At 53.8% G+C, this 14,689-nt stretch overlaps 4 protein-coding genes across 4 annotated transcripts; 2 read left to right on the forward strand and 2 right to left on the reverse strand.

Moving 5' to 3' along the window:
* Nucleotides 1-222: 222 nt before the first annotated feature.
* Nucleotides 223-1,659, forward strand: ASPZODRAFT_137492 (hypothetical protein). The gene has a single exon (XM_022724341.1). The coding sequence runs from the start codon at nt 267-269 to the stop codon at nt 1,629-1,631; it is 1,365 nt and encodes a 454-aa protein (XP_022576613.1). The 5' UTR covers nt 223-266; the 3' UTR covers nt 1,632-1,659.
* Nucleotides 1,660-2,089: 430 nt separating this feature from the next.
* ASPZODRAFT_1668009 (hypothetical protein) lies at nt 2,090-2,848 on the reverse strand. The gene has a single exon (XM_022726787.1). It carries the CDS (start codon nt 2,690-2,692, stop codon nt 2,165-2,167), a length of 528 nt encoding a protein of 175 aa, XP_022576614.1. The 5' UTR covers nt 2,693-2,848; the 3' UTR covers nt 2,090-2,164.
* A 6,539-nt stretch (nt 2,849-9,387) lies between these two features.
* ASPZODRAFT_20792 (hypothetical protein) lies at nt 9,388-10,314 on the reverse strand (the record flags this gene model as incomplete). The annotated part of the gene is made up of 1 exon (XM_022727674.1): nt 9,388-10,314. One exon carries the CDS (start codon nt 10,312-10,314, stop codon nt 9,388-9,390), a length of 927 nt encoding a protein of 308 aa, XP_022576615.1.
* A 1,954-nt stretch (nt 10,315-12,268) lies between these two features.
* On the forward strand, nt 12,269-13,857 carry ASPZODRAFT_33681 (hypothetical protein; the record flags this gene model as incomplete). Its single annotated transcript, XM_022728256.1, has 4 exons — nt 12,269-12,403; nt 12,551-12,741; nt 12,814-13,151; nt 13,184-13,857. Coding segments are annotated over 4 exons (1,338 nt in total), but the record flags the coding sequence as incomplete, so codon positions are not given.
* Between the last annotated feature and the right edge of the window lie 832 nt (nt 13,858-14,689).

Here is a 14,689-nt window from a genome sequence, read left to right on the forward strand (position 1 = left end):
GTTGGAGTGATGAAAGGAGGTACAGAGTACTCTTGGTATCTCTGACTCGGGGAAATGCTTTAGTAGATGCCTGTGAGCGCTCACCTCTTGCACAGCCCGCAAGGCTGACTCAACTGCGCTGGACAACGCAACCAAGACAGGGTTTGCGCCTATCATTCCTTACAATCCTTGCTGACTCCCTTGGTCTTTTTTTTTCTTTTTTTTCTGTTCAAAAAGAAGGGAAGACCCCGCATCTCCTGGATCAAAATCTGCTCTCTATACCCACAATGACAAATAATCCACGCTTCTCTCGTCAATACGGCCGTCGCTATCATTCCCTGGACCAGGCGGCGTCCATTGCCAGTCTAGGAGAACGACGTCTGGGCAAGGTGCGCGTGGACTGCAAGCTGCGCATGTCGCAGGCACAATGGGGGACTCTCAACGCGACCGAGACACCGGCCGGCATCCTGTACATGGACCTCACCTTCGACCAGCCCGTAGACTGCAAGCTGCGCCGGGCGACAGTGCTGGTCACCCTGTCTGCGAGTAATTTGGCAGCACCGCCGCGACACCCCGGGGCCGGCCCGGGCGACAACAGAGACAGCCACCTGCTGGTCACTGAGCACTACGGGCCGCAGTGCCTCGTGGGCGACGACACACGCGTCGAGTCCACCAAGACGTATCACCTCACGCCGAACCTGACCGTGCTCGGGAATGGGGGCGGCGGCGTTGGAGTCGACCGGGAGCGGCGGTCAACCGATACCGGCCGGTGGACGTTCACAGGCCGGGTGAGGCCCGGTTCCGGGCAAGATGACGGCGGTAACGGGCCGGACGGGTGTTACTATCGCACGCTGAAGTGGGAGCTGACGGAGAACCACCTGGAGACCGGCCCGTGTCTGCGGCCCGAGTTCCAGACAGGGTTTGCCTTTGAGTACGCGCGCAGGCCCTTCTACATGTCGATCAATATCAATGGGGAGCTGTACCGGCCGAGCGATCGGGTGAAACACCGGCTCAGCAAGCTCCGTTTTGCCAGGGAGAAGCCCTCGGTCACACTCGTCGATGTCCGGGGGACGACGCAATTCACTCAGCGGCTCGATCGGGTGGTCGTTGACTTGCCTACCGCAATGCAACAGGAGAACAGCCGGCACATGGCCTTCCGTCTGCTGGATATTGACCAGACATCATCGCCGGCAGAGCCGGAAGAGGCTGCCGATTCACTGGGGTCGCTGGATGTGCCATCACAGTCTGTGGCAATGGATTCTCCTGCGGCACTGACTGCTGCTATCCATTTATATTCCCGAGACGCACCACGCCCAGTACCTACAACAGGCGCAAGTGAGCGGGTAGAGGTTCTGGAGGAACAGTCGAGCAGGACGGACGTGGCAGAGATATCACCAGAGACAGACCCGAATGAGGTCCTGAACTGGGTGATGGAGTCCCCTGTGCTGCTGTTTCTCCTACAGATTATAGCCCGCATGTTCCTGTCGCCCTCCAGGAAACCATTGGCTACAGTCTCAGCTTCAGATCCGGCCCTATTAAACGGATCTGAGATGGGGATCCAGCCATCGCAGGCTGCAGATCAGAAACAACATATCTTGCTTTCACTGCCCAAAGCACCTAGTGAAGGAGTGAGAAAAGTGAAATTGAATTAGTAGAGTTGATATTCAATTTAAGGATTAGGAGACATCTTCTCTATAACCTATAATATAAACTTTTTTACTATTATCAATCATTATCTGTGTGCCATATATTGTTTAATAGCTTATATTTAATGATATTATTAGTATTAGGGTTGAAGTTGAGCATTGTATAGCAAATTATACTTTATATACTAACATTTATATACTAATGATATTCCTCTCTAGATATTATGACAGTGACGGCAAGGTGGTTGCCTAGAGATGACTACCTTGGGAGGTATAGCAAATAGTGAGCTGTATAGCCATACTTTAGTAAGTTAGCTTGAGGATAGGAATATTAAATTTTAGTCTACAACACTAATATATTCATGTAATTAATATCTTTATTTTAATGGGTAGTTTAGCTCTAATATAATCAGTTAACCTCTTACTCCCAAGTATTTATCATATAATATATCGTCGAAATAGGCTCAAATTAGGGTATTATGATCATGTATTAATTCCATGTTGGAAGCAGTGAAGATATGGATTAGACGGCAAGTACATCATGTTCTTGACATTTCTCTAGTACGCGATTGGGCCCGCCGAAGAGTGATCTGATGACTGATGTCTTCATACTCCAACTCTGAATCATCGCGCGGGTTGATCGGCGGCGGTTCCTGGAACATGACCGCCCCCCTTCGCCGGGTGCGATCTCTGTCCCCCATGGCTGGAGAGTCTGCTCTTTCAGGACTCGACTGCTCCCACATCGAGCTCTCTCTCCTGGTGCTCTGGCGGCTCCTGTTGTTTTCCAGGAGAGAATGGGCTGTGGAAAGGCGTCGACGCGGGACTGGCGGACGCATACTCAGGGAGTCTATCGGCTGAACCAGCTTCTTGGCTCCCTGCCAGGCAAAGTCACTTGCTCCAAAGTTCACGATGAGCTTGACGGATGCCGCACGATGACCAAGACAAGGGTACAGCTTGCGGAAGATGACGTTGGACGCTCTGGAGACTGCATCATGAACAGTTAACCCATACCCAGTCCTAAACCCTAGCCCTAAACCCCGAGAAACACCTACAGACAATGCCCCCATTCAATGTGAAAAAGTATTCCCCCTTCTGATAGTCGATGCCGCAGCCGACGGTGCAGTCGAAGTCGAATGTTTTCCCCGTGGATGTCGCATTGGACGATCTTTCCTCATAGATGGCTCCGTCGTCTCCGTGATAGCCCACACACCACACATTCCACCCCGGCTGGGAGGCCGTATTGTTGGTGAATTCCCCCACGAAGCCGACTGCAAGAAACGGCAATTCCGAAGTCGATTCGTCCGTTTTCTGCACCGAGACCTCGAAATAGGCGAGCCCTCTATCGCGGGGTGGAAAGGGGTGATTCGCTCGCAGAGGGAGAACTTCCTCATCCGATTTGCCCGGGGAACCTGCAACACAGCCGTGGGTTAGAATCAAAAGAGTTGAGAACAAGATTGCCAACCCTAGGGTTAGGGTTTAGGATTTAGGGTTTAGGGTTGGGTGGGGTGCTTACTCCCCATCGTGGCTTCCGTGCCACTTTCATGAAGCTGCAGGCGATCTTCTACTGCTGAATCCTGTCCTCGCCAGAAGGTAGGCCGTGTGAGCGCGGTAGGCAGCCGGGTCGCCATGTTGACGGCTGTCTCACGCCAGCGAGCAAACCCCTGGCGGGGATGGGACTGGTAGAGGAAGTGGTCGATGTTCCACCCGTCTGAATCGGTTGCGTCCTCGACGATATCCAGCAATGGTTCCACGGCGGTCCAGCTGTCCTTGTCGTCGAATTCCGTTACTATCCGCAGCTCTCGGAAGCCGAGTGCGGACGAGGTGAGAGTGTCTGGAAGCCGCCGGAGGCACTGTGGTACAAAGGCAGTGTTTGCATGACGCCGGGAGATGACGCCCAGTTCAAACGCGGACGCCTGGGCCTGCCCAGGACGCCGGAACGGGTCGAAACCGAGATCGAGAAGGCTCAACAGGTACGACGGCGGTTCGTACGAGGGTCGTTCGCGTTCCAGATACACCTCAAACCCGTTCAGACCCTCGGGCGAGGACAGGCCCGCCAGTACAGGGCTCTGGCCGACCAGGATGGCCAGACACTCCCTGCAGCCGCGCTTGGCCGCCCTCCAGTAGGCCGTGGTGAGCTCGCAGAGGTCCCAGTGAGAGGCGTGGGCAGCGAGAAGGACCCTCAGTCCATCATGGTTGTCGGCCTCAACCGCCAGGTCGGCACATGAATCACCACCGTCCGTGAGGGCTTTGGCATCCAAGCCAGCCTCGAGGAGAAGCGGGAGACTGTCACTGTCCTCCTGTGCTGCTGCTAGATGGATGGGCGCTCGTCCGTCGGCGGTCCTTTTCTCGAAATCAATGCCCTTGCTGCCCCTGTGCTCCAGCATGGCTTTGACGACAAGGCTCCGATCATTCTTGAGGGCGCGATGCAGGGGAGTGTCGCCGTCCTCGGTGAGATGGTTGGGCTCGGCGCCGTTTTTCAGCAGCAGCCGGACCACATCTGCCTCGCCCCAAGAGGCGGCCAGATGCATCGGCGTCCACAGATCGACTTTCTGATCGTCGATGCTGGCGCCTTTTTCCAGCAGCAGCTCGGCGATCTCAACGTTGTCCGCGGCGGCATGCAGTGGCGACCAGGTGAGTCCATCGTGCCAGTTGGGGTCCGCCCCGTGGGAGAGAAGCAGCCGGGCCACTTCTGGCTCTCCCAGGTAACACGCGGTGTATAACGCGGTGTCACCATTGGATCCATGCGCATCTACAGATGCCCCGGCCGTGAGCAGGAGTCTGCAGGTCTCCACGTTGCGCTGTCTGACCGCAGCACACAGCGGCGTCTGAGCCATAGAGTCGACTTGATCAATGTCCAGGCCTAGATCCACCAGGATGGTGATGAGCTCCGGGGGCCCATTCTCCGCGAAGACATGGAAAAACGACCGGCCATCGGTGTGGAGGCCGCGATTCAGCTTCACTACTCGAGGGAGCAAGGCTTTCACCACCTCGACGATCGAGGGATCGTCGCTGCAGAGCTCTATTGCCGTCTCGACGTCTTCCCACAGGGCATCGGAGGGGCAATCCTCCTTGTACAGTTCTTCCAGCAGCGGGATGTTCTTGGTGTTGAGGGCGTCGTAGGTCGGCCGGCGGCCCATCATATCAATGGCGGACAGGCTCGCCCCTCTGGCGATCAGCAACCGGGCGGTTTGGCCTTTGCGATCGCGGACGGCCCTGTGTAGAGGGGTTTGACGCGAGTCGTCTGCTGCATCGACCTCGGCGCCGGCATCCAACAGCCTCTCCGCTGCCTGGGGGTGGGGGACCGCGAGATGCAGCGGCGTCTCCAACATGTTTGTTCGCGCCTCGATGTCCACCCCGCCGGCCTCTGCCCTTGAACGGTGGCTGAGAAGCAAGTCCATGATCTCCAAGTGACCCCTGTCGGCGGCGAGGTGCAGCGGCGTGCGTCGGGTCGAGACATCCGGGATGTTGACGTTGACCTCTACTGTCTCGCCATCCTCCTGCTCCTCCATCTGCCTCAGAAGAACCCTGACCACATTGGCGTGGCCATTCTTTACCGCCAGCAGCAAGGGCGTGCATTTCTCAGCGCCGGCAAGGTTGATGTCGGCACCATGATCGAGCAGCGCCTGGACCACACCTCCGAAGCCGTTGGATGCAGCGCACCCGAGCGGCGTGCGTTTCTCTGTGCCGTCGCCATCGGCCGCGACGATAGAGGTCTGGAAGAGAAACTCGACGATGACCAGCTGGCCGTGCTCCGCCGCGCGGTTGAAGAGACATGGGATATGAGATTCAAGGTCTGCATCCCAGTCCAGCAAGTCTTCCAGAATCGCCAAGTGTCCCTTCTGCACCGCTAGCTCTGCTATCCGGTTGATCGTGCCGTCAGCGCCATGATACGCTTCACACATGGCGGCCGTCCTCAGGAGTCTCTCGACAATCACGGCGTGTCCATTCTCGACCGCCCACTGCAGTGGCCAGCGGCCAGACTCGTCTTTGGCCTCGAGAATCTCGCACTCGCGCCCAGAATCCCCCCCGGCGGCGAGGATGGCCTGCACGGCGGCCACACGGCCACAGCGGGCAGCGAGATGCAGCGGCGTGGCGCCGTCCCTGTCGTGGGCGCTGATGGCGCAAGTGCTGATCTCACTCGGGAGAGAGGTGTAGAGCTCGAAGAGGACATCGAGACAGTTCACGACGGCATGGTGAATCGGGTTTCTGCCCTCCTTGTCGGGAATTGCGAGGCATCGGCCTTCTTCCCGCGTGGTCAGCAAGACTGCCGCCTCCGTGTTTCCCAGGCGAGTGGCGAGAAGCAGCGCAGTCTCCGAGTTGCTGTCTTGGTGGTCAACCATCCTGACCAGGGCGGTGCGCTCCTCATCCAGAAGAGCCCTCATCACCTCGCAGTTCCCAGAGGCCGCGGCCGCGTGCAGTGCTGTTCGGCCTGTATGATCCGTGTCAGTCGAGGTGGCCAGTCTCTGAAGGAGAATGGAGGTGCTCTCTACACTCCCGGCGCGTGCGGCCATATGGAGAGGGTGAAAACGGACGACACTGTCCATGTCGGCATCGAGCAAGCTATTCAAACTGCGGACGTCGTCGTTTGCTATGACAGCCTCAAGATACAGCTTGGAGTCCCTGGGCCTGACGACCATCTCGGACTCGACGCATCCACGTCGCAGTGGCACACGGAAGTATTCCTTTGCACTGAGATCTCCGTCGAGCAGCTTCACGATTGAAGGGAGCCCTAGAAAGCCGGCGATTTGAACTGCGCGTCTGTCGTTGCAATTGCTGACGCTCTCCATGTCAAGGAGTATGTCCGGCGGCAAGGAATTACAATCCAGGTACAGTTGGAACCATTTCTCCACAACTCCCTGCTGCTCGAAGAATGCCACAACCTCGCGTTGAAGTTCGACGCTTGGATGCTGGACACAAAGGTAGTGGTTGGGCCAGTTGCGGACCATATAACTCAGCAGCTCCAGCACTGGTTCATGCCCGGCGCTGCTGCAGGTTCTTTGTATCGATTCTGCTGGGATCTCTCGAGACGACCGCACATAGAACTGACATTTGTCCCACCATTCCGGGCGTGATAGGGCTTCACAGAGCACGCCGGTGAGGTACCGCAGCCCGATCACCGTGAGGTCAGAATGGTCCCTGGGCTGGAGCTGGACGACGCTGCGCAGAACAGGCAGGACGTGCGGGCTGGCCATGCGCGCGTAGCCATTCTCAACCAACACAAAGGCCTGCAAGTGTCGGCGAATGTCCCCCTCGACGTCCAACACCATCTGCGCGCTGATCGTGCCTGGCAGGGTTGTTGACGACGGAGGATACAGGGCGGCGGCGACCGCCAACTCTTCCATGCGCAGGGGACGCATCGCCATCGCAATCCAGGAGAGCAGTTCTCGGGCCCAGGTCACGGCGCCGGGATGGTGGCTGGATATGAGGAGCTCCGCCTGCGCCTGACATAGGGATGCAGAGTCCGCTGGGCTGTGCGCAATGGTATCTCGCATGGCTTGGGGCACACTGGGCGGGAATTGCTGGAAGAGGTGAGCCAGGAACGAGCAGACCTCATGCATCGAGCCCTGGAACGTCGTGGCTTTGTCCACGATGGCCGCTGTGAGTTCCCGTTTGAAGTTCTTGGTGGATGTAGCAGTCAGGTCGTAGATGCCGTCGAGCAGCTGGCTGACCCTGGATCTGATGAACCTGCTCTTGACGGAGTGATAATCTTTCTCCAGGTCTAACACGACGGCCGACTCGGCGTCCAACTCCTCGACAGGCTTGTCGTTACTGATCAGGAATGTGCAGCTCGACGATGGAGAAGCCCTGATCATTTCTCGCAGAGCTGGCCACCAGGAGCGTGCCTCGGGCGCCCAGGATTGTGATCCGAGATCATAGACGACGACGAGCACGTCCAGCCTCTCGGTGTGGTGGAAGATGGAGGACAGCAGGTGCTTTACTCCACCCACCGTCCAGGCATTGAGGGCAAGCATCTCTGCGGCCAGATGGCGGATGGAGTCGAAGCAGGAGGGCTTCTGCGACAAGATCTGGTGGAGAGTGGAAATAAAAAGGCTGAAGAGTGTCGAAGAGCTGGGGAAATGCTCGATAACCACCACCGGATGCTCTTGTCGGATGCCCTGGGCAATCCGCTTCACAATGACGGATCTGCCATATCGCTCGGGCGCCGTGACCTGCACAGACTTACCCCGGATCTGACAAAAGTGAACGGGAGCCAGGCCTTGCTTTAATCCGACGTCCTGGATCTGGCACCGAGCCCTGCTCTCGTAGAAGGCTCTCCGAGAAGGAGAGAGTGCCCGAAGGAATCGAAAGTAGATATTGGATTCCCTACATTCGTCCTCACGTTCCGGCGTTGCCGTACTTCCACCCTGTCCTGATGTCAGACAGCTGGGAGCCAGAGACATTCTCAGGGTTCGCAAGTTGTCTAGATGTTGCAGATCGCCTTTGGCTATGCCGCGGCTGTCGGTGCTTTTCCACCTGATAGTTTGGCCAAGGGAGCTGAAGGTATTGGTAGTCACGATGCTTGTGACGGTATATGCTGTCTGGTGGCGGAAGAAAACAAGCGATAGACTGGCCACTGCATCAACGAGGCCCGGCAGGATATCCAAGATATTGCCTGTCGATTCTGCCGTCAGATTCTGAAGCATCCCTTCCCATGTTTGCTGGTCAGTTGGGTGGTGCGGTGTGGCAAAGAAAACCAGGGAGTCGATGGTATCCGCAACGTCATAGAAGAGAGGGCTCGTTCTGGCAATATCTATAGCCTGGTTGTGTCAATACACCGCTGGGCTAGGGTTGCGTTGCGTTGGTTTCAGGGTTTAGGGTTTAGGGTTTAGGGTTTAGGGTTTAGGGTTGAGTCTAAAAGGACAGTTCTCTTACCTGTTTGATGATGATGCCCCCCAGGCCGTAGCCAGCAAGTATGACTTTGTCGGTGATTCCTGTTCGCTGCCCACGAAGATGATGCAGGAGGTGATAGGCTTCATCTTCCATCCAGACCGGGGAAAGAACAGTTCTCCCCACTGTCACGCTCGCTACAGAATCTGTATCTCGGTTTTCAAGATCGGGAATGGACGCGTCACTAGACTCATCCACTGCCAGATCCAGCTTGTTCTCCTCCTCCTTCTTCTCTGGTTCCCTTTCATCTCGAAAAATACTGTGACTGGTGACTTCTGCTTCGGGAATGAGAACCCGTATCTTGTCCACCATTGCGACTGTACCAGCTTGTGTGCCAAAGCCGACAAGAAATATCCTGACCTCATCAGTGCCAGCATCACGGCCGTTCGTCGGGCTCTACCAACCTGAAGCTTGGCTTCCATCGTGGTTTCTCTTGATTATTCAAATACCTTTCCGTCATGGTGAATCGGATACACTTGTGGTGAACAGTGAGGAGACCGCTTCAAGGGGACTGCTTGTTAGCACTGGATAGCTATCTTGTCCTCGTCAGGCGGGGGTCTCACTCTGTTCACCGAATAGATAGATCCCTGTCGCATCAGGCTGAGAGTTGCGTCGACAGGGATATACGTGGCAATGATACATGTTCTCGTGATGCAGCGTGACAGTATGCTTGGATTGGCTAACGGAGAGGCATAGCCATCCTATATCATACGCTACAGCAAGAATATACCTGACATCCGCCAGCAGAAGTGTTTAATGTTAGGGTTTAGGGCTTTATAGTGTGAGGAGAGATTCCTTCGGCTAGTGAGACTAAGGATTGATATTAGTGATCCAGTCCTCTACACATCATCCAGCATAGCATTAGGAAATTTATCTAAATGGCCAAGACAGTGGCGCTCAAGATCCCTGCCAGTTCATTCAACCTCGCAGCATTTAGCTTGTTTGCGTCAATCGACGCCGCAAGTCTAGACTCCATCTCGTCTCCCAACGTGGGTGGCCGCAGGTATTGCACTCCCGGTTTAAAGCGAACCGGTCCATTCGGAGGCGAGAATCCCAGGATATCGCGGACCCCGCGGACGCAGTCGTATCGGAAGTCCGCCTTGGCCTTGAATCTTACCGAGGCCGTGAACGTATCGTCGTCGTTTTTGCGCCTCAGGAGCACAGCAGCGCGCAAGTCCGTGACAATCCCTGATGCGGCCGCGTGGTTCTCCGAGATGGTGAGGCGAACCAGATTGTTTCCCCCCTCATGTCGCACCGTGGTGTCGAGGGTCATAGAGCCAACCAAGATGGCCCGATCCAGCCTCTTGAATGACTTGGTCGTCTCCCATTTGTACGCAGCCCGGGCGCCTCCCTGCACCACCCCAGCACCACCGGCCGTCACCTCTGCCCTCACCTTCCCCTCTCTTCTGCTCTCGAGCTCAACGACCGTGGGCTCTCCAAGCGTGAACATCCCATTCGGCCACAGCGAGATTACCTCGGGATCGTATCGGTGGTGACGACGCTTCTGTTCGTCTTGGAACGTAATGTTGATGACCGCTTCCTTGAACCGTCGTTTCTCGTTGAGGCCATGGAAACGAAAGCCAAAGATGACGAGTGTTGCGGGGCCTTGGCCCTCGCCCTCGAACCCATGAACGATTCGGTCGATCCGTGCCTGGAGTAAGAGACCCTGGCAGAGGTCGTCGAAGGCATCGGGACGCTGGATTTGCTCGCCATCGTCGAGGCGGTGCATTCCGCGCCTCTCGGGTTGGGTCTGAAGCTGAATCGCGTCAAAAGAGAAAGGATCATCATTACACTGCGCCATGATTTGTTGTTTCAAGTGATGGATAGTAAAGATCTGGTTTATGTCAGGACTGATTGAGGCGAGCTACTACGACTTCACTCTTCCATAGTTCAGCTTTATAACTATATATTAATCTTAGATCTTCCTGTCATGCCTGTGCCCCATGTGATGACACCTGCATATTGTCTTATGATATGTGATTCAAGGCCACGTCATGGCCTGCATGTATAGTCAGCCACAAGTCAGCAAAATAGCTGGGTGAGGCTTAAAAGAAATCTGACCACCTAGACTATCTAACCCCTAATCACTTCCTAATCACTTCCTTTCATGCATTCTACTAACAAGCTCTCCTAAAGTATGACAATGGCAAGAGTGACTGGCCAGACACAAAATGGCGCCCACAATGGAAAATTGGGGGCAACCCCCAATGATAAGGCTGGGGAGACGGGGAAACAGAAAAGCAATGCCACCAAATTGTCCAGTGACATGGGGCGCCTCCAGCGGGAAGAGGAAGAGAAGATACACGGGGATCACTTTCAGATCATAACTAAGCTCTTGTATGAACCTGAAACGCTGGAACAGCTGGACTCTGAGTGTAAGCAAGCAAGTTTCAAGTTTGACAAGGGGCAAGTGACTTTGCTGCATAAAATAGTGAATGAGGACGTGAGGAATCTAGGGAAGCAGGCTCAGAACTACATTCAGGAAATTGTGTTCGACAAGCCAGATCTCTTCGTCCACGCCAGTAGCTACGGTTACACGCCGATGGTAGAGGCTGCAAGATCCAACACGTCAATTCTCTTCCTAGTCCTGGGACTGGTGCTGCCGGAACCCACTCTCAAGGCGCTTGAGCGACATCAGAAGGAGTGCAAGGGGGCTGACAGATGCTCGCTGCAAGCTGTCGACATGCCGGAAATCTTCAAGAGGCAGCTGGAGCGTCAGTCGAATCCACAGAATCCTGGAGGCTCTCGCTATCCCACCCCCTCGCCAGATGATGAGCCCCGGAACCAAACGGGAGGCTGTCCTTATTCGAAGAACGCTGAATCTTTACTCGAAGATCACAATAAATTCCGGGACGTTCTGAAAAACGCTTTACGCAACCAGGCACGGAGGCTCTTCGAATTCCTCATCACAGATACCAACTTTGACTCCTCTGCCGCCCAGAGGATGGACTTGGAAGGAGTCAAGGTCCTCCTTGATCTTAGTCCAGATGAATTCTTTCTCCAGGAACCGACCGACGAACGTCCCCCTTTACAGATGGCTGTCGACATCATCGATAGAAGCGCCTTGGACCTGCAAAAGCTAATTGAATTTGTCAAGCTCCTGGTGGATCGTTACCCGGGTGCTGTACTATGCTGTTCGAAGGTCGCCGGGCAAAGCAAAAGCGTCTTCCAGCTGTTGAAGGAAAAGTCCAAGTTGTCTGATCAAGCGCGGAAGCTGGAAAGCTTTCTCAAGAATCGCGCTATTGGATACAGAGAACTCATCATCTGTGATGGTGTCCAAGAGTTGGAATATAACCACAAACTGGTCAGGAACCTCTTATATGCAGACATATCCTCAGGTCAGTGCCGAGCCGTCTTGTCAGGTCTTCAAAGATTCTGATACCCATTTAGCCAAAAGAATCCAACTCAGTCTGTGCGGGGCGACTAAAGACTTGACGGCCAAATACATCAACGATATCCGGGATAAGTCAGGGATGAAATTCGAAACAGCTCTGAGCTACGTCAAGCTCCCCTACTGGAACGCTTCAGCGGTACACCCGCCTTCTGTCCGGTCTGCCGGCTCCCCCCGCGATAGCCCTGATCCCTATATCGGGGTTTTTCAGTGGCTTCGGGAGGAGAAAGTGGAAAAGATCTTCACCGTCGATGTTGATGACGCCGGAGATCACCCTCACACCAATGCCGCGATCCGGCAATGTCTCAACCCCGTGAACCAGAGCGGCCAGCATACGGGCTTTGATATCGAAGTCTGGAAATGGAGGAAATTTGACATTTGTAGTGACACCATCTTTCGAGCCGCTCCGGGAGTAAGAGAGGTATATCTGTACTCGCACGGAAATACAGCCGTACTGAGGGGCTGGGCCGCTAAGGACGGACTTGCAAAGCTTTTGAGCGTAAGTCGATGAATGCATTGTCTGAGGCCCTAGACATCCACTCACCATAGAACAGCTGGAGAAACTGTTTGTCGAGATTCATCCCCAGGCAAGAGAAATACCCGCTGTCATGAGCATTATGAAATCAGTGTGTCTGACTGCCGCCAGAACGAGAACGATGAGAAAGACTGCGATGAGTACAAGGCAGAATTTGAACAAAGGCTTCGGGAAAACTGCAAAAACCTTATCCCCAAAGTTGAGATCGTTCCATTCAATGAGGCATCGACTTCGATCCCGCCAAAAGTTAGCACAACGGTGGAAAGTCCGGCTGAAGCTCCAACTTCCAGTGAAAAATCCATGTAAGATCTGTGCAACGACGGTGTGACCGGTTCTCTCTGGATGGGCTAATCATTGAGCTGGAACAGGCCCAGCTCCGAAGACTGGATCAGGCTCCTTGATCCGTACAAGAATTTCATGACGAGGATCAACAGAAATCTCCAAAATCAAGTCAGTGTCAAAGTGGCGATTCTTGATGACGGCGCAGATGTGAGCCAGTTTGAGGGATCAAATCAACAGGGCGAAACCTTCCACCCAGAACACGATTGGTTTCTTGGCCAGTGCAGCCACGGCACAGCAATGGCTCGGTGTGTCCGAGACATCTGCCCTGGTGCGGAACTCCTGGTCTACCGGCTGGATAACTCAGGCAAATCAGATAGCAAGCAGCGATTCACCATCAAGTCATGTACAGAGGTATGTTTTATGTCGGTATGTCGCCGGTAGACCCTCTCTCGCTAAACAAAGATGAATATCAGGCCCTTCAACACGCCAGGAAGATGGGAGCGGACATTATCTCAATGAGCTGGAGCTATCAAAGAGAGCGAAGCTCGACCGATACGGACAAGGAGGAGTTTGAGAAACTTGTCGCTGATACCCTGCAGGACAAAAAGTCGATTCTCTTTGCTTCACACCCAGACGTGGGAGCGATAAAAGAGATAAGTGATTTCGCGCCCGTCAGCCTAGAGGGGATCATCCGAATCTGTTCTGCCACGATATATGGTGCTATGTCAAAGGAAAACCTTTACGCGACGGCAGATTTTATTCTGCCTGGTGAAGGTTTACATATGAAGGATATTTGGAAGGATCCAGTTAGGGGCAGCTCATTTGCGACTGCCTATGCAGCAGGTCTCGCGGCTTTAGTCCTTTATACACTCCGTGCCCATTTAAACTGCATGGAGGACGACACCGACGATAGCGGCACTGCAAAGAAGTTGCTAAACATTGTGAGCCGCCATCAAGGGATGAGAAAGGTTTTCCGCATCCTAGCCAAGGAAGACCCGGAGAATACTACAGCCCATAATTGTTTCGTGCGGCCCTATTTCAATCTGGAAGGGTGTGACGAAGACGATCTAGAGAGGCAGAAGAAGCATTTACAAACTGTTGTGAACAACATTGTTCCCCAAAGGGTTCTGTCGGCCGGTGATCCTTGATATTATCGATAGGAGTATAGTATTGAAATTGACTCATCTGTGGCATTAGAAGGTGACCGGGATTCGATTAGATTGTTTCTGCATGAGGAACAAGCAGGTTCCTCTCACTCTACTTAGGGCCAGGCAGGCTTAGTGAGGCATAAAGGACTACACTTATTAGACACTTTTAGCAAGTGTCTTCACCTTAATAGCCTGATTCCCTTGATACGCGAGTGGGCTTAAAGGGAGGGAATATAATTAAGGATTACTATTGGAAATTATATTCAGTATTGAATTTCCATGAATTACCTACTATTATTTTAATCAGGTTCCTTAGTCTATATATCTCTTAGGGGTTATAATTATCTCTTGGTGTCATTCTAAAAGATCTAAGGGATCCTTGCTTCTATTAAGGATTGCTTTCACCCTACTAATAGGTAACTTATAACACCCCTAACTCCAAAACTTCATGCATCCCATAAAGCCTATGAGTGCACATATTAGCTGCGGCTAATAGAAAATATGCTATTGAAATAGATATATACTGTCCATCATCAATACCCAGCAGAGGTGCGCCAGGAGGGGCACTAATAAGTAGTATCCAGTATAGAAGACAATCTGATCAACATGGCACTTGTTTCTCTTATTAATAAACTACATATGGGGTGTCTCATTATTGCTGGCGCCAATCTCTGGCACCAGTGCTGCCATGCTCCAAAATTAACAGCGGCCGCTATAAGACCTATGTGATCTGGGCGCTGACATTGATCCTGGACGCCAGATTCTCATCATTTTGACTTTCTAGAACTGGGTTAGGGCTTAGGGTTTTGCAATAGGAAAG

The sequence above is a fragment of the Penicilliopsis zonata genome (assembly GCF_001890105.1).
Source record: "Penicilliopsis zonata CBS 506.65 unplaced genomic scaffold ASPZOscaffold_40, whole genome shotgun sequence".
Classification (NCBI taxonomy): domain Eukaryota; kingdom Fungi; phylum Ascomycota; class Eurotiomycetes; order Eurotiales; family Aspergillaceae; genus Penicilliopsis; species Penicilliopsis zonata.